This window comes from Meles meles, chromosome 2, assembly GCF_922984935.1.
Source record: "Meles meles chromosome 2, mMelMel3.1 paternal haplotype, whole genome shotgun sequence".
Classification (NCBI taxonomy): domain Eukaryota; kingdom Metazoa; phylum Chordata; class Mammalia; order Carnivora; family Mustelidae; genus Meles; species Meles meles.
The window spans coordinates 71,552,145-71,579,787 of record NC_060067.1 but is presented as its reverse complement, the minus strand read 5'-3'; the positions used below and the strand labels follow the sequence as shown (position 1 = coordinate 71,579,787).

The window sequence follows — 27,643 nt, the reverse complement described above, 5'->3', positions numbered from 1 at the left end:
CTTTCCATGTAAAATTTCACTTAATCTTCACAATAGTCATAGGAGGTATGTTCTATGCTCATCTCCATTTTCCTGACTTGGAAAAAAAATGACTAAGGTAGATACACGTCTTAAGATAGTGAGAGAGCAGGATTTGAACCCACATAGCTGTGACTGTGTGTCAGTGTTCACAAGAAATCACCATATAATTTTTCTCTTTGGGGGTTATCATTACACAGTACTGATATCAGATTTTGGTTTCCCCAGGTTTTTTTTTTAATAAAGCATACTTTTCATTCTGACTTTCTCTTTTATACCAGTGGAGGCAGGAGCGGAAAACATTCAGTAAAGGAAGCACAGTAAAAAATACAAAGTAAAGTGGCAGTAGTAAGTCTAAACATACAAGCAGATCCCTCTGCACATGCAAAGATGCGATAAAAACTCTGCTTGCTAAAAGAACAGACACTTAGACTGAGTTTAAAAAGAGGCAAAAGTTGGGTATTCATCCTTTCTGATGGAGACATAATACTCCATCGTGTATATGGACCACATCTTCCTTATCCATTCGTCCGTTGAAGGGCGTCTTGGTTCTTTCCACAGTTTGGCGACCGTGGCCATTGCTGCTATAAACATTGGGGTACAGATGGCCCTTCTTTTCACTACATCTGTATCTTTGGGGTAAATACCCAGCAGTGCAATTACAAGATCATAGGGAAGCTCTATTTTTAATTTCTTGAGGAATCTCCACACTGTTCTCCAAAGTGGCTGCACTAACTTGCATTCCCACCAACAGTGTAAGAGGGTTCCCCTTTCTCCACATCCTCTCCAACACACGTTGTTTCCTGTCTTGCTAATTTTGGCCATTCTAACTGGTGTCAGGTGGTATCTCAATGTGGTTTTAATTTAAATCTCCCCGATGGCTAGTGATGACGAGATTTTTTTCATGTGTCTGTCGCCATTTGTATGTCTTCGTTGGAGAAGTGTCTGTTCGTATCTTCTGCCCATTTTTTGATATGATTATCTGTTTTGTGTGTATTGAGTTTGAGGAGTTCTTTATAGATCCTGGATATCAACCTTTTGTCTGTACTGTCATTTGCCAATATCTTCTCCCATTCCGTTGGTTGCCTTTCTGTTTTGTTGACTGTTTCCTTTGCTGTGCAGAAGCTTTTGATCTTGATGAAGTCCCAAAAGTTCATTTTTGCTTTTGTTTCCTTGGCCTTTGGAGACATATCTTGAAAGAAGTTGCTGTGGCTGATATCGAAGAAGTTACTGCCTATGTTCTCCTCCAGGATTCAGATGGATTCCTGTCTCACGTTGAGGTCGTTTATCCATTTCGAGTTTATCTTTGTGTACGATGTAAGAGAATGGTCGAGTTTCATTCTCCTACATATAGCTGTCCAGTTTTCCCAGCACCATTTATTGAAGAGACTGTCTTTTTTCCACTGTATATTTTTTCCTGTTTTGTCGAAGATTATTTGACCGTAGAGTTGAGGGTCCATATCTGGGCTCTCCACTCTGTTCCACTGGTCAGTGTGTCTGTTTTTATGCCAGTACCATGCTGTCTTGGTGATCACAGCTTTGTAGTAAAGCTTGAAATCAGGTAACGTGATGCCGCCAGTTTTGTTTTTGTTTTTCAACATTTCCTTAGCAATTCGGGGTCTCTTCTGATTCCATATAAATTTTAGGATTATTTGCTCTAGCTGGTTGAAAAATACCAGTGGAATTTTGATCAGAATGGCATTAAAAGTATAGATTGCTCTGGGCAGTATAGACATTTTAACATGGGTGGGACTGGAAGAGATTATGCTGAGTGAAATAAGTCAAACAGAGTCAGGTATCATATGGTTTCACTTATTTGTGGAGCATAAGAAATAACATGGAGGACATGGGGAGATGGAGAGGAGAAGGGAGTTGAGGGAAATTGGAAGGGGAGATGAACCATGAGAGACTATGAACTCTAAAAACAACCTCAGGGTTTTGAAGGGGTGGGGGGGTGGAAGGTTGGGGAACCAGGTGGTGGGTAATAGGGAGGGCACGTATTGCATGGAGCACTGCGTGTGGTGCAAAAACAATGAATACTGTTACGCTGAAAAGAAATTTTAAAAAAAGTGAAAAAAAAAGTAGAGAGGCAGAAAGACAAATTTTAAAATAGGCTATTTATAACATGTAACAAAAATAAAATACAATGGTACAAAAAGCATCAAAATGAAAGAACAGAAAATGATATACTTAGCCAATATGAGTGTAGTAATGATAATCTCAGGAAAATTAGGTTTCAAGTGGCGAGTACTAAGCAATACAAAGGATAATGCATATGGGTAAAAGTTACAAACTACAGAAAGACATGATAATCACAAAACTTCACGCACCTAAGAATTTAGTGATAAATTGTATAAAGGAAAAACTAATAAAAATCAAGGAGTTATTAAAGATTTTAGAATATTTTGGGGAAATTTAAATACAAAAAGTGAATAAGGCTATGGTCCATGGTAGACAAGAAAGCTGGTTCTTATTAAAAAAAAAAAAGAAAAAAGAAAAAAAAAGTAGTGATATGTAGCATTTGCCAGTTTTGGTTGTGTAAATACCCATGCCGTATACCTAAAATGAGTATGTTTTATTAATGCTGAAATTATACCTCAATAAGCTGACTTTAAAAGTCGGAGAATGTCAGAGAGCAAGAGATTATTAGCAAGATATAGAGATGGCCTATTGGAGGCTGTGTCTCAAGAATTATAATGGTACATTTTTTCCAACAGTACTTTGTAGCTTGTAATTTGAACTTAGCAAAATCAAAGTAGCTGAAACATGAAATGAGGAGGGAACTTAAGAGTGCTACCTAGGGTAGTTTTACAGGGACTAACTGCGACACCTGCTGGATGGGGAAGCAAGTGCAGCTAAGGGGTTGATGGTTGTGAGAAGGGGAACAATGTAGTTGGAAACAAATGAAAAACCAAATCCAAGGAACATAGAATATGTCCTTATCACATTAAACTAGTATGCTTTTATGTGTTGGAGGCACAATAGTGGACAAGATAAACAGGGTTTCTAATCACAAGGATCTCACATTTTACAAAATAAATGAATGAATGAAGCAGGTAAAAAACCATGGACTTGAGAAGAATGGTGCCTTTATTTAGACCCGAATATAAATGTTACTTGTTTTATGCCTCTTATCTTATTTTATTTTATTTTTTTAAAGATATTATTTATTTATTTGACAGGAGAGAGAGAGTTCACAAGTAGGCAGAGAGGCAGGCAGAGAGAGGGGAAGAAGGCTCCCTGATGAGCAGAGAGCCCCATGCGGGGCTCGATCCCAGGACCTTGGGATCATGACCTGAGCCGAAGTCAGAGGCCATAACCCACTGAGCTGCCCAGGCACCCCATATGCTTCATATTTTAATATCCCACATCTTTCTCTATTTTGGGGGGTGCCTTTTTATTTTTCCAAAATGCACTTTCACACTATTATTTCACATTCTGTGGATCTTACGTTTTAGAAATTCTTATGAAAGAATATTTTTTGCCCTCTTTCTTAAATACTAATATCTTTCTAGGTTCAAATTCATTTTCCCTTAAATTTGGAAAATTCGTTCTATGGTCTTGTAAGTACCGTGATCAGATTCATTCTGATTCTTGTTTTTAAGTAACTTGTTTTTTACTCCATGAATGCTATTAGCCTGGTTTTCTTTATTCTGGAATAAATAAATAATCAATCAATAAATAGAGAATTTAAGTTAAAAAATACCAGGTTTTTCATCAGTTCTTTTTACTTTCCTTTGATGTGAAAGCTAGTGTCTTTTTTCAACTCTACACAGTTCTTAAAAATTATTTTGTAATTATTTCCTCCTCTCCATTTTCTTTGCTCTTTCTGGAGTTCCATTTCAATTCTATGTTGGAATTTCTAGATCTCTCATAATTTCCAACTTTTTGTCCTTTTGTGCTGTGGTTTGGGAGAATTTCTTCACCTTTCTCAAGTGTTCTGAATGCAGTACTTTGGAAAGTGGGCTGGAGGAACAGATCTCATTATTCCTAGACAGTAGGTTAAGTATTAAAACTGTGCTATTCTGGGCAAGCTGTCCATTGTACTTGCCCTAGAGAATTATATTAGCTACCATTTTTCAAAAACACTTACACAATGTATTTTTCAAGAACTTTGCACCAAATGATTTGGAAAACACGCAGACATATTGCTACATGGAACTATAATCAGTGTATATATGCCTTCCAGCTACGTGTGTGCATCATTGTCCTTAGATGATAAGCTGCCTGAGGTGTTTCTATATTCATTTTTGATAATACCATTTATTTAATTAATGCTTTTTGAGCAGTCATCATAACTAAGGTCTCCAGATTTTATCACTGCCTTTGTCTTTGGTAGTATAGACATTTTTTTTTTTAAGTATTCATTTTAGAGAGAGAGGACATGCGCACACATGAGCAGAAAAGCAGGGGGAGAAGGAGAGAGAGACTCTTAAGCTGGCTCCATGCCCAGCGCGGAACCAAATATGGGGTTTGATCTGGCAACCCTGAGATCAGGACCTGAGTTGAAATCAAGAGTTGGCTTCTTGGGACGCCTGGGTGGCTCAGTTAATTAAGCGGCTGCCTTTGGCTCAGGTCATGATCCTGGCGTCCTGGGATCGAGTCCCACATCGGGCTCCTTGCTTGGCGGGGAGCCTGCTTCTCCCTCTGCCTCTGCCTGCCACTCTGTCTGCCTGTGCTCACTCGCCCTCTCTCTCCCTCTCTCTCTCTGACAAATAAATTAGTAAAATCTTAAAAAAAAAAAAAAAAGAGTTGGCTTCTTAATGGACTGACCCACCCAGGTGCCCCCTTGGTAGCATAGACATCTCAATGTTATGATTTGCTTTAGAAGCATTTCAATGTAACTAAGCAATTTGTCTTCACTATTCTCCATACTTAAACATTGTCTCCAAACTTAAACATTGTTTTTATTTAAAAAAAAAAAATATATATATAAAACAAGTACTTTGTAAACTTTATATGAAATAGTGTTTTTAGAAGGAGAAACATCTTACGTAATCATTTATTTTTGTTGCCTTGATAAATTATGGGATTTATAGACTCTCTTAACATATTGGGTGGCCTTATGAGAGAATTAAATACCAACTTCAGATCTTACAGGAATTAATTTTTAAAAATCAAAGTAGTACCCATGGTAACATAGTCCATATTGGTTTTTCTTTTTAGCTTTAATACTGAACACAGATGGTGTTTAATGCAATTTTGTATTTGAAAATTTTGTAATATTAGTGTCAATTGAAAACAGCTTAAAAGCAATTGCTGAACAAAACGCTGGCACCCTTAGTACTAAGATAGTCTGAGACATTTAAACGTATCACTTTCTTTTTTATTTTATTTTTTTAAATTTTTTAATTGTTTACTTTTTTAATAAACATATAATGTATTATTAGCCCAGGGGTATAGGTCTGTGAATCTCCAGGTTTACACACTTCACAGCACTCACCATAGCCCATACCCTCCCCGATGTCCATAACCCCCCCCCCACCCCGCAACCCTCAGTTTGTTTTGTGAGATTAAGAGTCTCTTATGGTTTGTCTTAAACGTATCATTTTCTTAACTGTTTTCCAGTTGGGGCTGATTAAGAGATCCCCAGGAGTCAGAGGTCTGTAAACTATATAGTCCGTGGGTCGAATTCACCAACTGACTGTGCTGAATGCATTCGTTCATGCATCATCTTCGGCTGTTTCCCACTCTCATAGCAAGGTTGAGTAGTGTGACTGGGAACGCAGGACAGGCTGACATTCTCACTCTCTGGCCCTGAAGAGACTGTTTGCCGGTCCCTGCTTCATATACCCATGATTGTTTTGTCCACTCGTACCTACCCCTGCTTCCACACCGTTAGCCGGTGACACACTTTCTTCTGAGTACACACTGTGTTTGCATATGTCCTTGGCTCTTCCCTCCCCCAAGAATGTTGTCTCTCTCTCTTCACTTACATCTAACATCTATTCCTTCTTTACGATATGATTCCAGGAACACTTTCTCCTTGAAGTTTTGTCATAAAAACATCAAATTAGATTTCCTGGGGGTATCTCCATTACACTGCCTCACGTGTACTCCGAAGTCCCGTGTCTCTCTCTTGCTCGAGCTCGCTGGCATACACCACCCCGATTAAACACGGTTCTCCACCTCTGCCGGGCCTGCTGCTTCCTTGCAGTTAAATGTGGCTGAAGAAAACACACACGTGCCGACTAATCTTCCTTTCCGACCCTTCACGGCCCCCGACTTCCAATGGGCACAGCTCTCATACTGTACTTACATTTGTCGTTCTCCTCCTTACCTCAATGGCCGTTTTATAGATTTTCCTCTGTTCTCAACCCCCAACACTCCCTCCCTGTCCTCACTCTCTGCCGATGACTCTTTGTCCCAATTCACCGAGAAAATGGAGGCAACAGTTGAGAACATACACCACCACAGCTCTCTGCTACCCAGATACCGCCATCTGCCCTGACCCTCAGCCTTCCTTCCATGACGATGGATGACCCACCCACCAGCCCAGTTGTACATGAAGTCCCATCTCCTCCTCACTTGCCTATTCAAGAACATTACTCTGGCAACGGTCCTTTCTCCCTCAGTGTCTCCCTCAGCATACAGACATGCTGTTATCTCCCCCCACCTTCTATTACCTATTATCACTCTCTTTCTCCCTTTTAGAGCAGTATTTGGCAAAATATTGCCTGCACTAACCTTTTATAAATCCTTTCTTCCCACTTTCTCCTCAACCCATTTTGGGCAGGCTTCTGTCTCCATCACCCCTTGAAAATGCTGTTGTCAGAGTCACCCAGCACCCGCATGTTACTAAGCCCACCACAGGACCCAATCTGTGTCTTCTTCAACCTGTCAGCACCTTTGATGTGATCATTTCTTTTCGTGGATATAATTTTCATTGATTTCTAGAACATCACACTCTTCATTTTCCCTCCTTTCGCTGGTCTTTCCTTTGAGTTTTTCTTTGCTGGTCCTTTTTTTTTTTTTTCCTTAAAGATGTTATTTATTTATTTGACAGACAGAGATCACAAGTAGGCAGAGAGGCAGGCAGAGAGAGAGGAGGAAGCAGGCTCCCCGCTGAGAAGAGAGCCCGATGCGGGGCTCAATCCCAGGACCATGGGATCATGACCTGAGCCAAAGGCAGAGGCTTTAACCCACTGAGCCACCCAGGTGCCCCTGCTGGTCCTTTTTTGTGTCTCTGACTAGTTCCTGTTGAAATACCTTGGCTCAGGTTCGGTCCTTTTCTCTACCTTTTGCTTGGTGATCTCGACCGGTGTCAGGAATCCCATGTGGATTTCAGGCTCAAACCACTTTCCTGAACTCAAGATTCTTACATCTCACTGCGTCTTTGACATTTCCATGTAGATATGTACTAGACTCTCAAACTGCACACGTCCAAAATAAAACCTCCTGATCTGCCCCCTCCCTTCAATGCCCATAGCCCATAGCCTGTCTTGTTGCTGTGTGTCTCCTGCTCTGCTGTCGTCAGGGGACCGCTGCTTCCAGCCTTGCCCTCCCAGCCCAGATTGTCCTTAATGCGGGAGCCAAGACAGATTCTTAACAAGCTCCTTCAGATGGTATCAGCTATCTGCTTTGACAAAGTGCTGCCGTGATTTCCCACTTTAGATGTTTACTGTGACGGAAAGGTCCCAGTCTGACCCACGCCTCCCTCTCTGTTACTGATCTCATCTCCGACTGCTTTCTCTTGCTCGCGCCTTCGGCTTCCTTTCCAAGCCTCAACTCAGAGGCTGCCGCTGCCTCTGTGCATTTGCTCCGGCTCTTCCCTCTGCTTCAGATGCTCGTTACTAGGGTATCCTTGGGGCGCATTCCCTTGCTGCCTGTATGTCTTTGATCTCATTTTGTTCTCACTGAACTTGACCCTGACAACCTACTCCAAATCAGAGCCAGATCGTTCACGATTATTCTGTGTTTCCTTTTCCTAAATCACTTAGCTCTCTCTAATAAAACATATAACTAGCTAGTTTATGTATACTGTACGTGGTCTGTCTTTCTCACTAAAGTCAAGGTGGTTTGTCTTCTGCATTGACTGATGTATCCCCAGGTCAGAGAGAAATACCTAGCACGTAGTAAGTACTCAGTAAATATTTGCTAAATGAGTAAAGGGCAGCCAAGCTGTCTTCCATTCCATTTTTTAAAAAGATTTCTTTTTATTGGAGGGAGAGAGAGAAAGAGAGAAACATCACAAGTAGGCAGAGGGAGAAGCAGACTTCCGGCTGAGCAGGGAGCCCATGGGGCTCCATCCTAGGACCCTGGGATCATGACCTGAGCTGAAGGCAGACACTTAACTGACTGAACCACCCAGGCAACCTTCTGTCTTTCATCCTTTATAGTCACATAAGCTTGAGACATTGGTTTGCCCTCATTTTTCGTGGGTGTGTGTGTCTATGTGTGTGTGTGTGTGTGTGTGTGTGTGTGGTGTTTGAATAGATGAATTAACCAATACTTAAAACTCTTAAAACCTTTTAAAATTTACTTTGAACGTGTGACTAGGCAAGTAAATAATCAAGCAGAATAAAACAAGATAAAACAGCGGTGTGTTAGATTATATTTCCTCGCCGGGAAGGACTACGGTGTTGATATGGAACGCAAGATGTGTACAATTATTTTCACAAGTCACTCCAGAATTAAAGCTCTTAGAGCTGCCCAGCTGTGTTGATTAGTCAGCTCTTCCCGACGTCCTACCCCTGGGCAGCGACATCCTGCTAGCATAGCAGTGTTGCCATAAGGTCAACAGCCATCCTGCAGCGTTACCCCATCACAAGGTCACAGACACACACAAAAATCCTGCTTCAAATCTGTGAGCCACTTGAGTGCAAGGCCGGGATTCAGTCTTTATTTTTGTTCCTGGATCCAGGCCCCCAGACGAATGAGGGACAAGCCAAAGTTGCCTGATGGCAAGCGCATGTCATGATCACACTCAATTAGTACGCCAGGATTAAACACTGCTCTCCTGGTTCTCGAAAAATATGACATGAAAGGAAGTGGATAATTTACTTCATCCCTACATTGGCCTTCTCAGAAAGTCATCAACCTGGTTTCAACCACTTCTCTCTAACAGGTATTTTGTGAAAAGTCAAATGAGACCATGGTTGTGAGAGAGCTGAAGTTCTGTTTCACACAAGGAATTGGAAAGCCCGGTTTTTAAAGTGTCTGGGGAGCAGTGGCTTTTTCTTACTCCTGAGGGGTGGGTTGGCGGCTTCCTAGAGGAAGGGGCCATGCATCTCTGTTTCTGGCATCCCTCCTCCTTCTGCCCACCTAGGGCTGTGAGGTCAGTTTTCATGGCCGCAGGTATCACATTTACCGGAAGCAAGTCGCTTGACCTCTCAGAGCCTCAGTTTCTTCGCCGTAAAGTAAGAGTAGTATCTTTCACAGGAACAGATTGCCGGGATTGGATGGGGTCACACATAGGAAGTACTTTGGTAAACCTGAAAGCACCAGGTACAAACACTTATTATAATGTTACCGTCACTAATATTAATTAGTTATATTAATTGTTCACCTTGAGTCCTGGCTAAAGAGAAAGGAATATTTTACCTTCTCAGGTTTCTTTAACCCATGCTGCATTTTGACCCAGACATGTGCACGTGTGTGCACACACACCTATTTCTGGTAAAATTACTGATCCACAGAACTAGCAAGGGGCAGGTTGAATGCTTCGGAAGCCGCGGTAAAAATCGGATTCGTCGCGTTCCCCCAGGGCACGGTGCCAGTTCTTTCCTCAGTGGCAAAGCTGTGAATTTCCTTTCTCGGTGACAGTGGCCTCCACAGTCATTATTTTGCTTGCTGCTTTGGAGGCGGTTTCCTGCTGCGTTCCACCATGCTTGGCAGGAGCATTCTGGGTTCAGGCTTAGTCTTGCTTCACGGGAGCCCGCTGGGGGTGATTGGGCATGGCGGTGGATGTCCATTGCGCCCCCGGTGAGAATCGAACCTCCTGTACGCATGGAGACGCGCTGTGAAAGCTTCACCGCTTGATCATGTAGCTTCAGAAAGGCCTTATTAACACCTTAGCACCCTTAGTTTTGCTCAGGCTCCAGTCAATAAGTACTTTTATTGGAACAGTGTGGAATTTGGGATACAACTCAAAAGGATGCAGGGAAATAAAGAGACTTTGGATAATTATGATAAGAAAATTACGAAGTTTTGTGAAAATCTGAAGCTCTGAGATAATACAGACAAAGAGGATGATTCTAAGGTGGGAGTAATAAGGAGGGTTTGCTGTAATTAAACTCATGCATAAGAGTCAGATCATATGTAATAGGAGGATTCATATGTTATTGTTGAAAAAAGCATTCCTGTTGAATGTACTCTCATAGTATCTCATTTAACACCTTGATAAATGCTAGTTTTTTTCTTTTAAAGATTTATACATCATATATCAAAAATAAATAAAATAGTTTAATTGAATTTATAGAACTTAATTGCAATGAATATTTATGTCAAGGCCGTGGCAGATCTTTGTGGGGAGGTCAGTAAATACATACTATTTTAAAGGAATGGCACAAATAGCTTTACATTGTATGTATCTCGCTTTTAATTTTTGCTTTAATAAAATGGAATTGAAATTGGGAGTGTGTGCTCTTCACACGCTTGTCTCGAATTAGAAAAAATAGAATTTGTTACTTCTGAGATTCTCAAATAATATTTTAATTCATTCCAAAGACTGCAGACAGCTAGCTGTTCAGGGTCTGTAGAAGTAGCTACTTCTGTCGTAAATTAAGTGAACAGTCGGTAGTTTATATGATGGCAGGTGTCTGGTCGCTACGGAATTTTGGAATTTGCCAATTCAGGGACTTAACTCTAGTGGAGAGTGTTTGACTTGTTCATCAGAGAGACCTGGTCTCAAAGCCTGGCTGTCTCGTACTTGCTGTGGGCATGGGCAGCTTCCCCGCGTGCTGCTAGCCCTACCCCATATGATTGTTGTGAGGATGTGATGGGATATATGTCTTTAAGTAACTAATAGCCCCTGAAAGAGTAAGTGCATAATGACTGTTAATTTCCTCCCTTTCTTCCCCCTGCTAGACCAATTGTGTTTTTAATGCCTCACTCGTTGCCCTGGGTTGTATTGTAGGAAGTCTTCTGGATGGATGGCTGCTGGAAACCCATTGCCATAGCCAGCTCTTCTTCCGTACTCAAGGAGTTACCCTGGCATTGAGTAATGAGAATTTCGGTAAGAAAAATTAGATAAAGAGAGTAGATGGACTTTTCATAAAAGATCACTTGTATCTCAGATCAGATCATTCATAGTAAGTTATAGGACTCTCTTCAAAGACCTTGAGATGTCCCAGATCTCTGGATTATTCTTATTTTGAAAAAAGTAACAAGAAATAGATCTTTTAACTCTAGTAACACCCTGATTAGCTCTTCATGTCATTGTAAATGTAGTAGTTCACTTATTTTACCTTATTTTGTGCTTTAACTTTCTATCTAATCAATGAATTGTCTAGTCTTTGATGACAGTGTCTGGATATTATTTGTCTCTTTGGTGTAGACTAAATGAAGCACAGATTCTCAGTGGTTAGGGTATTGTCTGAAACTGTAAATGTTTTGACAGTGTGAGAGAGGTAGGCAAAAGTGTGAAAAGTAAGAAATTCTATGGTAACTATATTCCTAAATCACCAAGAAAAATTATTATATATCGCTTGTTAGGATGGCTAGAGTATCTTTACCTGGGTCTATTTTTATCCATTTTTTTCCTCCAAATGATATCAATATATAATGAATTTTCATATAGTTACATGAAGTTAATATGTGTCTAGTACACCTTTATTAGTAACTCAGGTTATTACCCTGTGCTGTATAAAATATGGTCAACTACTGTCAGCCACACCCAAATTTTTTAAAAAATGAATGTGCCATGGAGAATTAAGGGCAATCAAACAAATATGTGCTGAACTATTAAAAAGGGAAAAAGAAGATGAGAGTGAAGATAAGGATAATAGAAACAAAGTAAGTGGTGATAGCAGTATATATGTAAGTTAGTAAATATGTGAATTATCTTCAAATCATCATCACTGAAATGCACCTGGAGAAATACATATTAAAGAATTTTGCACATAAGAGACAGAGCTGGAGGTGGGGAGAAAGCAAGAAGGATAAATTCTAGCTTCATTAATTCTAACAAAGAGCATTAATTCTGAAATTGTGATAAAATTACCTTTTGGCATCTAAAAATATGATAAAATATGATTTTAAGTATCATTTTTTAACTAAAAGTTTTAACCACTTTGCCTGTGATTATATTTTTCAGAAAACATATTTGAGAAGTACTTCCATCCAATGCTACTTGTGTTTACTTTTAAACTGTCATTTTCTAACAGAGGCTGGCATTCATGTCTTCATTTTGGGGTGAGTTTATTTTTCAGCATAAATGGCATCATGTTAATGGCCATGATCATTGTTCTTCAGTATCTTCTCTATTAAACTGGTTTGTGTTCAGTTTGCTTAAATCCTTAGGAACTAAGGATTTGGGTACAATAGAGGGCAGATTACGAAGATTCTGACTAGGTGTAGTAAACACCCAAATGGGCATTTCTGCATTTGGGTAATATTCCAAATGAGTGCTCTATGCTTCCAAAAAACTAGACCTCTTTGTATTTAACTAAACTTGGAAGCCTATTCCTTATTGATAGCTTACATGATTTTCACAGCAGTAAAATATAGATACTTAGGGCTTGTCCATGTTACTATTTTATCTGTCTCTGACACAGACATCTCCCATCCTCTGAGCCCTATCCTACTCCAGTTCAAAATGTTTCTTTCTTTATTTAGGCCTTTTGTTTTTCTTCTTACTATACATTCATATACTTCCATGTTTATTAACTTTTTTCTTCTCTCTCAGATGTAGCTAATTCCCTGCACATAGTTGGCCCAAAGCACCCAGCTTGTAGTTATGTAATATGACCCTCAGCTCAGTTTTCCTTACTAATGTCTTCTTGGTGCAGGGAACCATAGATGGTAAAGAATACTTACTATCAAAACCTGTATGTGAAAATGATTATTGCTTATTTTAAGAATTTTGCCTATTTATTGGACTTAAAAGTCAAATGGAACCTCTGCTAGAAAACTAGAAATTCATTCAAAAACAGTTACTGAGCACTATGGTACATCAGGAGCTATGTTTATTCCATTGTGATAGATTACACCAGGTTATTTATAAGTTAGCCTTCCAAATTAGGTTTTTCCCTAATCCTGGTAGGTCAGTCCTTAAGTTAGCCTCAGATACCAAGGAGTTTATATATATATATATATATATATATTTGGTGTTTATATTTATCTACAAGTCTGTTGAATGCACAAAGGCAAGGATAACACTTATCTTTTCACTGATCAAAATAAAAAAAAATCTTGATTGCTCTTTTGCCTGTAATATTCATCAGGTATTATTCATCAAGTAATATTCATCAGTATTATTATATCCATTCAAAATGTTTTGCTCTTTGGTTTTGCTTTCAGCTCTATCAGTGCAGGTCTTCCTAAAACAGAGGCAAACTGGGAGTTTGTAATAAAGGATTTGGAAAAAATTGACAGTATTATTCAAGTGAGTACTAATTTTTCCATAAACTCTCTGGTATGATTGCTATGGAGTATGCCTCTCCCTGTGTTCTGCTGTCAGTCTTCATGAAATCTCACTTGAAACAATATTTTTGTAGCAATTCATGAGCCTGGCAAATCCTTAAGTGAAATCTTTTACGTACAATTTTCAGATCCTAATTATCTTTAAAACTCAATTTGTCAGTGGCCTGGTATGAAGAGGTCTCTGTCACCACAGTTCAGGGACTCGAGTCTCCAGCAAAGAAACTGGGCAGCTTGGCAGCTCTTGTAGGGAACATGGCCTAACTCAGGGAGGAGCTGTCTGTCCTGTGGCTAGGAAACCCCCCATCACCTGGAGACACCAGCCAGCCTGGCAGAACCTGCATGGCGAAAGAGAGCAGGAGCCCCACTGAGGACCACTACAGCCAGGGAATTGCTTTCCACCACAAGGGGTGACATAGCAAGGACCAGTGGGAGTCCTGGGGGCACCAAGTGAACCAAACATTTCAAATTAGCCCCACAAAGATTCTGAAAGCTATACTGTCATTGGAACCACAGCTTATAAACAGAAGTCCAAACCTAAACCTAAACAGGGTGGCTGATATAGATTTAAATGGAACCAGGGTCTCCTAACATAAAGTTCAATACCAGAATACAGCTGAAACTCACTCATTATACCAAGAAGCAAGAACATCACAGCTTGACTCAGAAATGACTCTGGATAGACTTTGAAACTGAGATGGATTGGATGTTGGAATTACTTGACAAGGATTTTAAAGCAGCCATCATAAAAATGTGCCAACAAGCATTTACAGATACCTTTGAAACAACTGGATAAAACAAAGTCTTAGCAAAGAAATGCAATATGTAAAAGGAACCAAGTAGAAATGACAGAACTGAAAAATACAATAACCGAAATATAAAACAAACTGGAGAGATTCACTAGCAGAAAGAATATGACAGAGGAAAGACAGTGAACTTGAAGATGGAATAATATAAAATACACTGAAAAAAAAAGGCCTCAGGGATCTTTGGTATAATAAAAGATCCAGCACTCTTAAAAAAAATTTTTTTTTTTAATTTACTTATTAGAGAGAGGGAGAGAGGAAGGGAGACTGGGGGAGGACCAGAGGTAGAGGGACAGGCAGACTCTGTGTTGAGCATGGAGCCCAATGCTGGGCTTGATCTCATGACCCTGAAATCATGATCTGAGCCAAAATCAAGTCTGAAGTCTAACTAACTGAGCCACCCAGGCACCCAAGATACAGAATTCTTAGCATTAGCATCTCAGAAGGAGAGAGGAAGGAGAATACAAGTAAAAGACAGAGATTGGCCAAATTGGTAACAAAAACAAACCAATATTTTGCTGTCTACAAGGAATTCACTTTAAACACAATGATATAAGTGGGTAGAAATTGAAAGGAGAAGAGGATATACCATATTGTAATGGGTTGTTGAGTATTGCCCACCACCCCCGCAAAAAAATTCGTGTCTACTTGGAAATTTCAAATGTGAGCTTTTTTGGAAATAGGGTCTTTGCAAATATAATTAGTTAAGGTGAGGTCCTACTGGCGTGAGTTGGACCCCAACTCCATGACTCACTGTCCTTCTAAGGAGAGGACAGACTGCAGAGAGAGTGACAGGGAAGAAAGCCACCTGAACTTGGAGGCAGCTACAAGGCAAAGGAAACTAGAATGATGAAGCTAGAAGCCACAGAAGGCCCAGGATTGCCTGACTCACTAGAGACTTGGGAAAGGTAAAGAAGGATTGTCCTAGAGTCTTCAGAGGGATCCTGGCCCTACTGACATCTTGATTTTGGACCTCTAACTTCCAGAGCTATAAGAGAATAAAATTGTTGTTTTAAGCCTTCATTTTGATGTTTTGTTACTGCAGCTCTAGGAATCCGATACATATAACACACAATAATTGTAAAACTCAGATGTAGCTCTCTTAATATCAGCAAGTAAAACCACTAGACTTTACAGCAAGTAAAACTACTAGGATCAAGAGATACATTACAAAATGGTGAGAGATTAATCCACCAGGAAAGTGTGATCTTAAATGTGTACAAACCAAATAGCAAAGCCTCAAAATACAAGATGCTAAAACTAATCAAACTGAGAGGAGAAAGAGGCAATTTCACAATTATAGTTGAGGACTTCACCACCTCCTAAGGAACAAACTGAATGACAAGACAGAAAATTAGAAAGAATATAGAAGAACCGGACTACACAGTCAGCCAACAATATTTAGTTTACATCGATAAAACACTTCACCCACCGACGAGGAATTGGTATTTTTTTCAGGCACTGTTCACCAAGACTAACCGTATCATGGGCCATAAAACACACTTCAACAAATTTATCAGAATTGAAATAATGCAGAGTGTGTTCTTTGACCACAGTGGAATCATGTAGAAGTCAATCACACAAATAGAGCAGGAAGATCTCCAAACACTTGGAAATTAAATAATATATTTCTAAATATCCCATGGGTCAAAGATTAAATCTCAAAGGATATAAAATAGTACATAGACTTGAATGAAAATGAAATACAACGCATCAAGATCTGTGGGATTCAGAGAAAGCATTACCGAGAGGGAAATTTAGAAAACTAAATGATTATATTAAGAAAGAAGAAAGATCTCAGATCAATAGTTGAGGTTCCCACCTCAAAAAACTGGAAAGAGAAGAGCAAAATAAACCTAACACAAGCAGAAGGAAGGAAAAAAGTAAAGATAAGAGCAGAAATTAATGAAATTGAAATCAGAAAAATAATAGTGAAGCTTAATGAAACACAACACTCATTATTTGGGGGAAAATCAATAAAATTGATAAACCTTTAGAAAAACTGACAAAGATTAAAAAAGAGATGACATAAACCATTAATATCAGAACTGAAATTAGAGGCTATCACTACAGAATCTGCAGATATTCAGAGGATAATAAAGAAAAGCTATAAACAACTTTATTCTCTAAATTTGACAACTTGAAGGAAATGGACCAATTTCTCAAAAACCACAAACTACCAAAATGTAATGAAGATGAAATAAACAATCACCAAACTACTATAACCATTAAAGACACTGAATTCACCGTAAATAATCTCCCCAGAAAGAATCCCTAGGCCCACCTGGTTTCACTGGAGCATTCTACCAAACAAAGAAACATTAACACCAATTTTACAATCTCTTCCAAAATAGATCTATTACAATCTATTCCAAAAATAGAAGAAGAAAAACTTTCTAACTCAATTAGGCAAGTATTACCCTGATGCTAAAATCAGGCAAAGATGATACCAAAAGAGAAAGCGACAGATACCTCTAATAAACTTGGATGCAGAAATTCTCAATAAAATAGCAAATAAAATCCAGCAGTGTATTAAAAGAATTATATACTATGACAAATGGGATTTATTCCAGGTATGCAAGACATGCTTACTATTTGGGAACTCAGTCTCTGTAATCTACCTTATCAACAGGCTAAAATAGGTTATCATATGATTGGATCAATTGATGGAGGAGAAGCATTTTAAGAATATATTGATTCCTAGTAAAATTCCTCAGCAAACAAGGAAAGAGAAGTAACTTTCTCAGCTTGATTTAGAGCATGTACAAAAACCTAGAGCGACCATCATACTTAATGGAGAGAGACTGAATGTTTTCCCCCTAAGATTAGAAACCAGACAAATATGCCATCTCTCACCACTCCTATTCAACACAGTCTTGGAATTTGAGCTAAATTGGCAAGGCAAGAAAAAGAACAAAAGTATGCAGATTAGAAATGAAGAAATTATAAATATGAATATCTTTTTCTGGGAGAAAATGTCAATAAATGGCTATCCATTATTTAGAGAATGCAAAGTAAGACCACAGTGACATCACCATGCACTTATAAGAATATTTAAATTAAAAAGTAGTAATAATGCTGAGTGCTGGCAAGGATGTGGAGAAACTGGGTCACACATATTTTTGATGAGGATATAAGAATTTACAGCTCCTCTAAAATAGCTTGACTGTTTTTTTTTATAAAATAAAACATGCATTCGCCATATGATCCAACAGTTGCACTCCTCAACATTTATATCAGAGAAATGCAAACTCATGTCCACACAAAAACAGGCACATGAATGTTCATGGACCTTTATTTGTAAAGCTAAGAACTGAAAACGACCAAATTCCCTTCAATGGATGAATAAACTGTCGTACGTTATATCGAGGAATAATACTGAGCGAATATAAGGAAAGAATTACTGATACAACAGGTTGGACGGATCTCCAGAGTATTCTTATGCTGGGTGAAAAAAAAGCTGATCTGAATAGGCTAACGGTGGTACATCCATCCGTACAATAGAATATTATCCGGCAATAAAAAGAAATGAGCTTCTAGACGTGAAAAGACACAGAGAAACCTCAAAAGCATATCCGCTAAGTGAAAGAAGCCAATCTAAAAAGGCTACATACTGTGGTTCCAACTATATATCTTTCTGGGAAAGGTAAAACTATGGATACAACAAAAACATCAGTGGGAAATTTCCAGGAGTCAGGGGAAAAGGAGAGTTGAATAGATGGAACACAGGTGATCTTTGTGGTAAAGCAATTATTGCAAATGATACTGTAATGGTGGGTACATGTCATTATATACTTGTTAAAACTCAGGACGTACAAGATACAACACCAAGGCTGAATCCCAATGCAATCTCTGGCCGTTGGTTACAAATGTATCAATACCGACTCATCAGTTGTAATAGATGTACCATGCAAATGCAAGATATTAATAACAGGAGAAACTGGGTCCGGGAGCAGGGGATATAAGGGAACTCTCTGTAGTTTCTGTTCATGTTCTATAAAGCTAGAACTGCTCAAAAAATAGTGTATTCAAAAGGCCAATCTCAAGCAGTTTTATACTATATGAGTCTACTAATATAACATTTTTGAAATGATACAGCAATGGAGAGGAGAGAAGTGGTTGCCAGGGATTAGAAAGGTTGGGGTTGGAATGTGTGTTAAGAAAGGTGGTTTGCCCTAAAGATACAAATGTAGTGATCCGAAGGGGCATGTGCACCTGAATGTTTATAGCAGCAATGTCCACAATAGCCAAACTATGGAAAGAGCCCAGATTGTCCATCAACAGATGAATGGATAAAGAAGATGTGATATATATATATAGATACATATCTATATACACACATACACATACACACATACATATACATACACATGCACACACACACACAATGGAATACTATGCAGCCATCAAAAGAAGCGAAATGTTGCCATTTGCAACAAGGTGGTTGGAACTAGAGGGTATTATGCTAGCGAAATAAGTCCATCATAGAAAGACAATCATCATATGATCTCACTGATATGAGGAATTTGAGAAACAGACAAAGGATTATAGGGGAAGGCAGAGAAAAATGAAACAAGATAAAACCAGAGAGGAGACAAAGCGTAAGAGACTCTTCATCTCAGGAAACAAACTGAGGGTTGCTGGAGGGGAGGGAGGTGGAAGAGATGGGGTCACTGGGGCATGGACATTGGGGAAGGTATGTGCTATAGCGAATGCTGTGAATTGTGTAAGACTGATGATTCACAGACCTGTACCCCTGAAACAAATAATACATTACATGTTAATTAAAAAAAAAAAAAGAAAGAAAGGTGGTTTGAGCTATAAAATAGTAGGAGGAGGATTTTAATGGTGATGTAACTATAATTGTGGAGGTGATTACATGAATTTACACATCTGATAAAATTGAGTAGAACTGCACACACGCATTTAGTGCACCTCGAACTGGTGAAATCTGAACAAGGCGTGTGGATTGTATCAATGTCAGTTTCCTGGTGGTGATATCATACTATGGTTATGCATGGTATTATTGCTGGGGGAATGGCGAGGGGGACACAGGATCTCTATTTGCTCTTAGAGTTGTATACGAATCTGAAATTATCTCAAAATAAAAAAATAATTTAAAAAGCTTACTTTAATGTTTTCAGTAGGTTGTTCTCACTATATCTAAAACAGAGCATAGTTTTTCATATTATCTAATTTTATTTCCTTTCAGTCTATACATATTGATACCACTTTATATACTGAAAGTGATGCTCATGTGAGTATAATTTATTTTTTTTTGAAAATTGCTATGTTTTCCAGTTTTCAAAAGTTGAAGAAGTATATTTTCATAAATTTACTGAAGGGTGTATAGTTTTAAAATCTGACTTTTGGTGTGTTCTGACAACATATGATTAATGAATTTTCTAAGTAATTGTTGAGGTTGTGGGACTTGGGGACAAAGAGCTACAGAGATGCTATTTTCATGATGGTACCAAATCAAAATATTAAACAGCCTTTTCCATCAATGTCAAACAAAATATATTATACGTTTTGTGATGCAATTAGATCATGATGCAATTAAATACAAAATCGGGTTAACTGATTGAATTTAAAACTATCCACCCTATCTGTCCTTTCCAGTGCTGTAGTGTATTACAACCCTTAATCAAATTTTCTACAAGTCGCTTAAATGCATCCACATTCTACATTTTGAATGAATCTCTACAATTGTCAGAAAAGGATTCTGACTGCTTACCCTCTATGTGAGAAAAGAAATAAACACAACTCATAAAACCCATCAGAATTCATAAATGATCTTGAACTTGTCTCGTTAATACCTTGACATTGCCGAAGGCGTGTCACCTCATCGGAAACAAACGCTATGGGTGTGCGTGGAGAACCATGAGTCCGCTATCAATTAGTGTTCAGTTAAGATCTCTCTGAAATAGATATTGCTCCTGTGAAGACTTTCTTAGCTTTGGGAGGAAGACTTCACCGCAAACTAGAAAAAAACAGACTTTTATCAACCACTTGGCTAGTGCTACTACACATAAAAATTGGCTGCCTCTTTGGCTTCAGCATGCCTTCCATTTTCCTAGAGCAGAGAGAAGTCAATTAACCACCCAAACTCCCGAGACTGTTTTTTTTTTTTTTTAATTGCAAGAAGATAACCTTGTAACTCATGGGTTATAGAAAGAAGCTGTGTTTGAAATTTAGATTTAAACTCTGATTCAGCCTCTTCCTAGCTGTGTTACTTTAGAAGTCACTAAACATTTCTGAACCTGTTTTAACTGTCTGTCTAGCTATCTCTCTATCTATGTATCTATTATTTTATCTATCTTTCTGTCTGTCTGTCTATCTATCTATATGGGGCAGCATTTACCCTTCAATCCTGGGCAGCTGCTGTGAGGTGCCCGCAGGGTCCCAGGCACTGTGTGAAGCAGTGAGAACAGAAGGGCAAACAAGCCGTGGTCAAACCTCCAAACAGTCATCAATGTTTCTTTGAAGTTTAGGCTTTCGTTCAAGTAAGCGTTGTGGGAAATGTACTCCTGTGGTATCCGAAGGTGCCTTTCTGATTTGGCCAGCCTGTGAGAGGGCAGTGCTCCGACGCTGATTTTTCTAATCCATTTCTTGGAATCGCTTCTGCTTCTGGAACTTCGGAACTTGCAGAAATAGCAAGATCAGCAGCTATCACTGTTTAAAATGTTAACAACACAATCTTATTCTAAAAATTCTTTCAGTGCACTAGACATACTAATGTTTGGAGAGTCTCAGGCTGGCATTATCACCCTTTTACAAAGAGGAAATGTTCTCAGGGAGAAAAAGTAGCCTATTATTTCTGTGTTTTCTAGACTTATGTTCGGTCTTCCATGTAATATCACCATCCTCTTAGATTGTTTTGTTGTCAGTTTGTTTGGGATTTGATTTCAAAGCCAAAAAAGAAAAAAAAAAAACTGTCTCCTATATAAAACTTCTTAGGGATATTGTGCTTCTTTATAAAATATTTGGATTGACTTTTTTAAAAAATCAAAATTACATCTATGTAAACATGAGTAACAGATCATTTTTTTTTTTTCACAATGATTCTCTGTAACTCTATTTTTAGCCCAGCTGCAAAGTCACAGCGATGAACTGCTTTCTCCTGGAGTTACGTGTTGTTTTGCTTGAGTTCAGTCATGTTGACCTTATTAATGAAACAATACCTAACATTATCATCCTAGCGAACAGTAGTTTATCTTCTAATGCGGTGAGTTTTCCACTAGTCGGATGGAGCATTGTCTGATGATTATGGCTTGGTTGGGTCAGATCATTGGCTGGATGTAAGGGATAAGCAGATCCTCTGGGGGCGCTCTTGGGAGGGGGAGTTCACGCCCGTGGAGTGGTCGCCATCACTACCATGGGCACACCCCTGAACTAGCTCACCAGTTTACTCAATGGACATTTACTGCATGACACCAGGCGGTGCACTTTGGGGCAAGAGGGACACTGGTGAACCAGGGAGGTCATTGCCCTCGAGGTGTTCGTCCGCAGGTGCAGTGCAGAGACATGAATCTAATTACGTAGTTAAGTGTTTTGCATCACGACTGGCAATTTGCATTTATTCGGTTATTACTCTGTGCCAGACAACGCTGCTCTTCAGCAGCAATGGGGTAATTCCTTGCGTCCTCACAATAAATCTGTGAGATAGTTATCCTTGTGTCTATTTTAAGGTTGAAGACATTGGAGCGCTCAGGGCTTGAAATCACTTCCTTCAGTTAGCACAGTTGGTGGAATGGGGAGCCAGGATTCATACCCAAGCAGTTTCACTTTGGGGGATGTCTTCTTCTTACCCACTGGCAGGACAAATGCTGCAATAAGATAGTAATAAAAATGTTAATAACTGGGCGCCTGGGTGGCTCAGTGGGTTAAGCCGCTGCCTTCGGCTCAGGTCATGATCTCAGGGTCCTGGGATCGAGTCCCGCATCGGGCTCTCTGCTCGGCAGCGAGCCTGCTTCCCTCTCTCTCTCTCTGCCTGCCTCTCTGTCTGCTTGTGATCTCTCTGTCAAATAAATAAATAAAATCTTTAAAAAAAAATGTTAATAATTCAAGGAGTATTGGGACCATGCCCAAATCGGTCTCTGCTCTTAAGGGATCCACCATAAAGGAAAGCATAAAGCAATCAGAAAGGAATGAGTAATAGCTCAGTTATTTATTAACTCCAGCGGCCAAAAGGAAGGCAGGTAAGAGGGCTGGGATTCCACCTTAGAGGTTTCTCTACCAAACCAGGACGAGAGGGGATGAGCCTTATCTCCCGGGAAGGGTGTTTAGGCAGAGGCGACTGAAAACTATGGAGCTCCTCAGCTAGGATGGCTGGACGTTGTGGACTTGCCCAGAACATGCCAGGTTGCTCTAGGGCTTTGCTGAAGTGTCACCTTCTCAGTGATGTCAGCTCCTCACGTGGCAATCCATTCTCACGCCCCATCCCCTTGTCTGCAGGCCCCACTAGTTGACATTTTCCTTAATGGCTTTTGTCTGCTTTTCCCTATTTGAATGCCAGTTTCAAAGGGGCAGTTATTTTTGTATTGTATTTTTTTTTCTTCAGTGCTGTATCCCAACTCCCCAAGCATTGCCTGTATTCTAGACACTTGATGTATTTATGAAATGAACATACTGATCTTTAAAATACTCTTGTGATATGTTATTCCTATGTTATCGGCAGAAAGGCTGAACCAGGCAACAGTAACTCCTAACAACATCCCTGGTGAGCTCTTGATGACCATGGTCACGGTCACTGTGACCGTGATGTGGTGTGTTCTGCACATCTAGCGGAAGGAGCGGGCAGGCTGTACAGTCTGAGAATTTCATTGATTATGTCAACTGAGATGCATGATGTGAATATCTCTGCTTTGTCGGCTGACATGATGATTTTCCAGGAGGACAGTGCTATATGGAGTATGACAATGCCTGGCATAGAGTATGTGCTTGATAAATGTTGGTGAATCTGAATTTCAAATGCTTAATGGATGTAAAATCTAATTTTTGGTTTTTGCTGGTACGGCTTTCATGGTTCAGACAATCTCTAAATAGTTTATTTGTGGTGACTGCATTTGGAAGATTCTAGCTGGCCATGAAACTGTTTGAATTACAACTTGTGATCTTTACCCAAATAGTTCAGTTCAGTTGGTAATGACTAGGTGACTACCATGTGCTAGGCCCTATGCTAAATGCTAGAGTGTGGCTTTGTGCTCTTCGAAAAGCCTAGAGAATAGTAGCATAAAAAGCATGAAACTCGCTAATATCAATATAATAAATGATGTGAGAGGAGGGAGGTCTAAGAATGTAGGGATGGAACATTTATCCCAGCCTGGGGAATTCCTCGGTTCAGGAACGCCTTCCCGGTGGAGACAGCACCTGAGTGATCTTCACCTGGGTAGTGGTAGCTAAAATAGCGATGAGGGACATACAGATAGAAAAGCCAACATGGTGTCATAGCTAATAGCATGATGTATGTGCGTGGGCGAAAGGCATGAGCTCAGTGTACTTAGACTATGTCCTTTGAGGTGGTGGGGATAGGTGAGAGAAACAGGCGAGGGACACTTCAAGGCCCCTGCGTGCCGTGTGCCACGTGGGGAGGCATGGATGTGATGCTGGAGTAGATGACCAGAAGAGTAAATGACCACTCAAGGGCGCTCAGCAGGAAGTTCATGGTCGGAAAGCCATGGCTTATTTTTCCAATGTCTTTAACCTACTACAGAAAAAATAAACCTCAGTCAAATATCCCAGTTCCCTTTTCCAGTGGTTCCTCCTACCATGATATTAATTTGCCAAAGTTTTCATGTCTCAAGACCTCAGCATGTGGTTCAAATAATGTGATATTCCCAGGAAGGAGATACAGTAGACTTTCCCATCTAATCCTTTCTTTTTATTTGGCAGAACATAACTGAAACGGGATGCAAAGAATGTGAGGAACTGGAGGAGAAAAATATTAAAGAATTTTTTCAGAGTTTTTTACATATTGTACAAATGTTCTATAATTCTTGATTGTAACTGATCCTCTTCAGCATTTCTGCTATTAACAAACATCTTCCCACGACTTAAAGCAGTGAAACCCTCTGCGTTCACATGGGCTGCCCAAACCAGTTTTTCTAACAAGAGGATGATCCAGAATCTTGGATTGGATGAACTCTTGGAAATGAAGGCAGAAAAATGGCATTGAATTACATGGTGTCTATGAACTGTCCTCATACTTATTTTGTTCACTTATTCTTAATTTATTATTGAAGTTGTACATATTTGTGGCATTATATAAAGTATTGAATAAAACTGTGTACCTACTTTATCCTTTGAAATTGCACTGATATTTACCCCTTGTAAGGACATAGGGGACATTCCTTCAAGGGCAAGAGTGGAATTACACAGCTGGTGGGCCTGAGCACCACTGGGGAAGGTCAGCTGTGTGCTCCAGCCAGTTAGGAACCCCTAACCACCAGCCTTCACTCACCTCTCCAGTGGGTGTCCCACAAGGAGGAAGAATTGACTCCCAATGAGGAAGGAGAAATAGGTGTGGAATGGGTGCTTTACTCTGCAACATAGTTATTGATATCAAAAGCACCTGTTACTAAAGACAGTGCACGAACCTGGTATGTACGATGCATCAGTAAATCTTGGGTGGGAATGGCAATAATAAACCTTCACTGGTAGGTAGAATCGTGTATAGAGGACTCGTGGTTGTAATGATGTTAATATTTCATGTTTTCCTGAGTGCAAGTGTTTTATTTTCACTTTTTTGGCCATGTTTGTATAATAATAAAAAAAAACAACTGTTGATTTGTTAGAGCCAACATTATCTGACATAAAATAATTGTATATATATTTTTGCACTATACTGTCTGAAATTTACAACTTTTTTAAAATAAAACTATCACTAAAATGAATATTTTGTCTCCTCACAATTTCTTTCACCTGATTCACTTGTGGCGTTTTTCACTGAGGGGCTAAAGGGTAGGAATTGATGTCCTACGAGTTTGATTTTGCTTCATTTCACAATATGAACTAATTCCCTATTGAAACATTCTTTTATCCCCCAGTACCCGGTCCATGCTTGTGTATATCATTGCTCTAGTCAATGTATGCTTAAACATTTCTTTTGAGATAGTTTTGGAGAAATCTACATCCTATTAGACTTTTGAAGAGTCCTGTGTCAGCTAGTTTGTTCCTGATATCGCTCCAGACAAAGAGTATTTGACAGCCACACTTGAAAGTTTAGGGATTGCGATTGTGGCAAGGTGTTTTGTTTGCTTGTTTTAATTTCATCCAAAATGGATTTTTAAAGATCTACCTTTCGTTTTTTTTCTTCCTAGCTTCTCTATTGATGGAGAATCGGAAAAATGCACCATTTTTAACTGTAAGTTGACAATCTAATCCTTAAACAAAAGTTAGCCTCCTTCCAGTGTCTGCTGGGATGGGAAAGGAAAATCATATTGGCAGCCATATCACCAAAAGTATCTTTGAGTAATCAATGATCCATTCTGGTTATATATGCAAACACAGGTGGGTTTAAAATTTGGCATTTCCCAGTGTTCAAAATTGGAATACCTCTCACATTAGTTAATTAGTCTGGGTCAGTTCATTTAATCTTAAGGAACTCAAGGCATAGAAGTACAGCTCCTAATACATTCTTAGCTAACTTAAGAAAAGAATTATGTAAAACAACCTAAATTTTATTGTTCAGTCCTGAATTCTTAACAAGATCAGTTTCTCATTTGTGTTCAGAGTTTTTCCTTCTTGAACTGTCCTCCTTAATTAGTCAGCCTAATGTTATTTGTGCAGACTAGAATACGTTGTTTTTATCTCACCTATTGCCCTAAATGCTGAAAGCATTTGCCTTATGTTACATATAATAAAGAAAGCACAAATCCATAGATTTAGAAGCTCAAATAGCAAAGGCAAGCCTAATAAAAATTAGGTTTACAGTCTGGAGTCATTTTGATGGATTATATTGTTACCTCTTTAAAATTTCAAATGACGAAAAAGATACATGAGAGAATATCATTTCAATACTCTCCCTGGCAATAAGCAAAAAATGAGTTAGAAGGCAGAAGACATGGAAATGTAAACTGAACCAACACATCATCTGTGAGTCCAGAGATTATTAAAACCCAGTCACAAGCCTAGTTTTACATACTTTCAGTTTTTACCTTAGAACAGAGAATCGATGGAATTCTTTTCTTTCCTGGTATTACTCTTGTGAGAGGAGCTTCTACGTGTTTTGATGTGTTACTCTTTCCGTCCGTCAAATTCGGAGGCTCGTAGAGTCAAACCAACATATATGATATGAAAACCAAGTCTGTGATCGATACCTTCCCCCCACCAGAAATACGAGAGAAAGCATTTTTATTCCTTCATCTGTGTTATCTCAGGCAAGTTCTCTGCATTCATATGTGAGTCACAGTTAACATATGCATGTCATGTATAAATATTTTGCCCAGAGGAAATCCTATTTCCATAGAGATTTAGTTCAGTGCTTCTGAATGTGTCTGATGATTGAATTTTATTTTCACTAAGAAATTTGTTATGCAAGGCAAACTTTAGCTTCATTGAAAAGTCCCCTAATTGTATAATCTATCTGATGGAACATAGAAGAAAAATTAATGAATCATTAATAACGGTGACTTTGTCCTTGTTAAAAAGCAAATGGAGACCAGCCTTGAAAATTGCCAGAGCAGACAAAACCAGTTTGTTCATACAAACAAACCCTAATTTAGCTTATTTGGCAAGACTAACCTGACTGGATCATTTCCTGTTTATGCATCTGAAAATCATAAGCAAAACCTAAGCAGTTTCCCAAGATTGATATGAGGTAACCATTGACCAATTCCCTTTCATTTAAGAAAAATCTAATATAACCAATCACTGTGAAGAACAAATCATCACTGCTCTCTCACCTTTAAAGCCACTACTCTGTAACCATATACCCCTGAGCTGCCTTCTGTAGTTTGATACGGATGCTTCTGGTTTACAGGCTGCCTTTGTGGTGTGTGCTCAATAAACTTTCATGGATTACCACTTAAAGGATTGACTGGTTTTATTTCCAGTATTTCTGAACTTTGGACAGTCCTATATTTTACCTCTTTCATCCTAGATTTCAAAATCAGTTGACCGCTAGAGGAACTGGAGAGGCGATTGTTGCCCAGATGTCAAAAGGAAGATTGTACGTTGAGTTTCTACAAGCTGTGTCAACGCTTGCAAAATTACCAGAGGGTCCAGCATCACCCTAA

At 39.2% G+C, this 27,643-nt stretch overlaps 1 protein-coding gene across 3 annotated transcripts in view; it reads left to right on the top strand.

The window, feature by feature from the left end:
• Positions 1 to 25,296, top strand: part of IL15 (interleukin 15) — an 81,801-nt gene extending 56,505 nt beyond the window's left edge. For all 3 annotated transcript variants that reach the window (XM_045998380.1, XM_045998381.1, XM_045998382.1), the window contains exons 2-7: positions 11,096 to 11,194; positions 12,275 to 12,372; positions 13,480 to 13,564; positions 19,618 to 19,662; positions 21,493 to 21,633; positions 24,300 to 25,296. In XM_045998380.1, coding sequence (XP_045854336.1) covers positions 11,183 to 11,194; positions 12,275 to 12,372; positions 13,480 to 13,564; positions 19,618 to 19,662; positions 21,493 to 21,633; positions 24,300 to 24,407 — 489 coding nt within the window. In that variant the 5' untranslated portion in view covers positions 11,096 to 11,182 and the 3' untranslated portion in view covers positions 24,408 to 25,296. The remainder of the gene's footprint in view (positions 1 to 11,095; positions 11,195 to 12,274; positions 12,373 to 13,479; positions 13,565 to 19,617; positions 19,663 to 21,492; positions 21,634 to 24,299) is intronic.
• Positions 25,297 to 27,643: the final 2,347 nt, after the last annotated feature.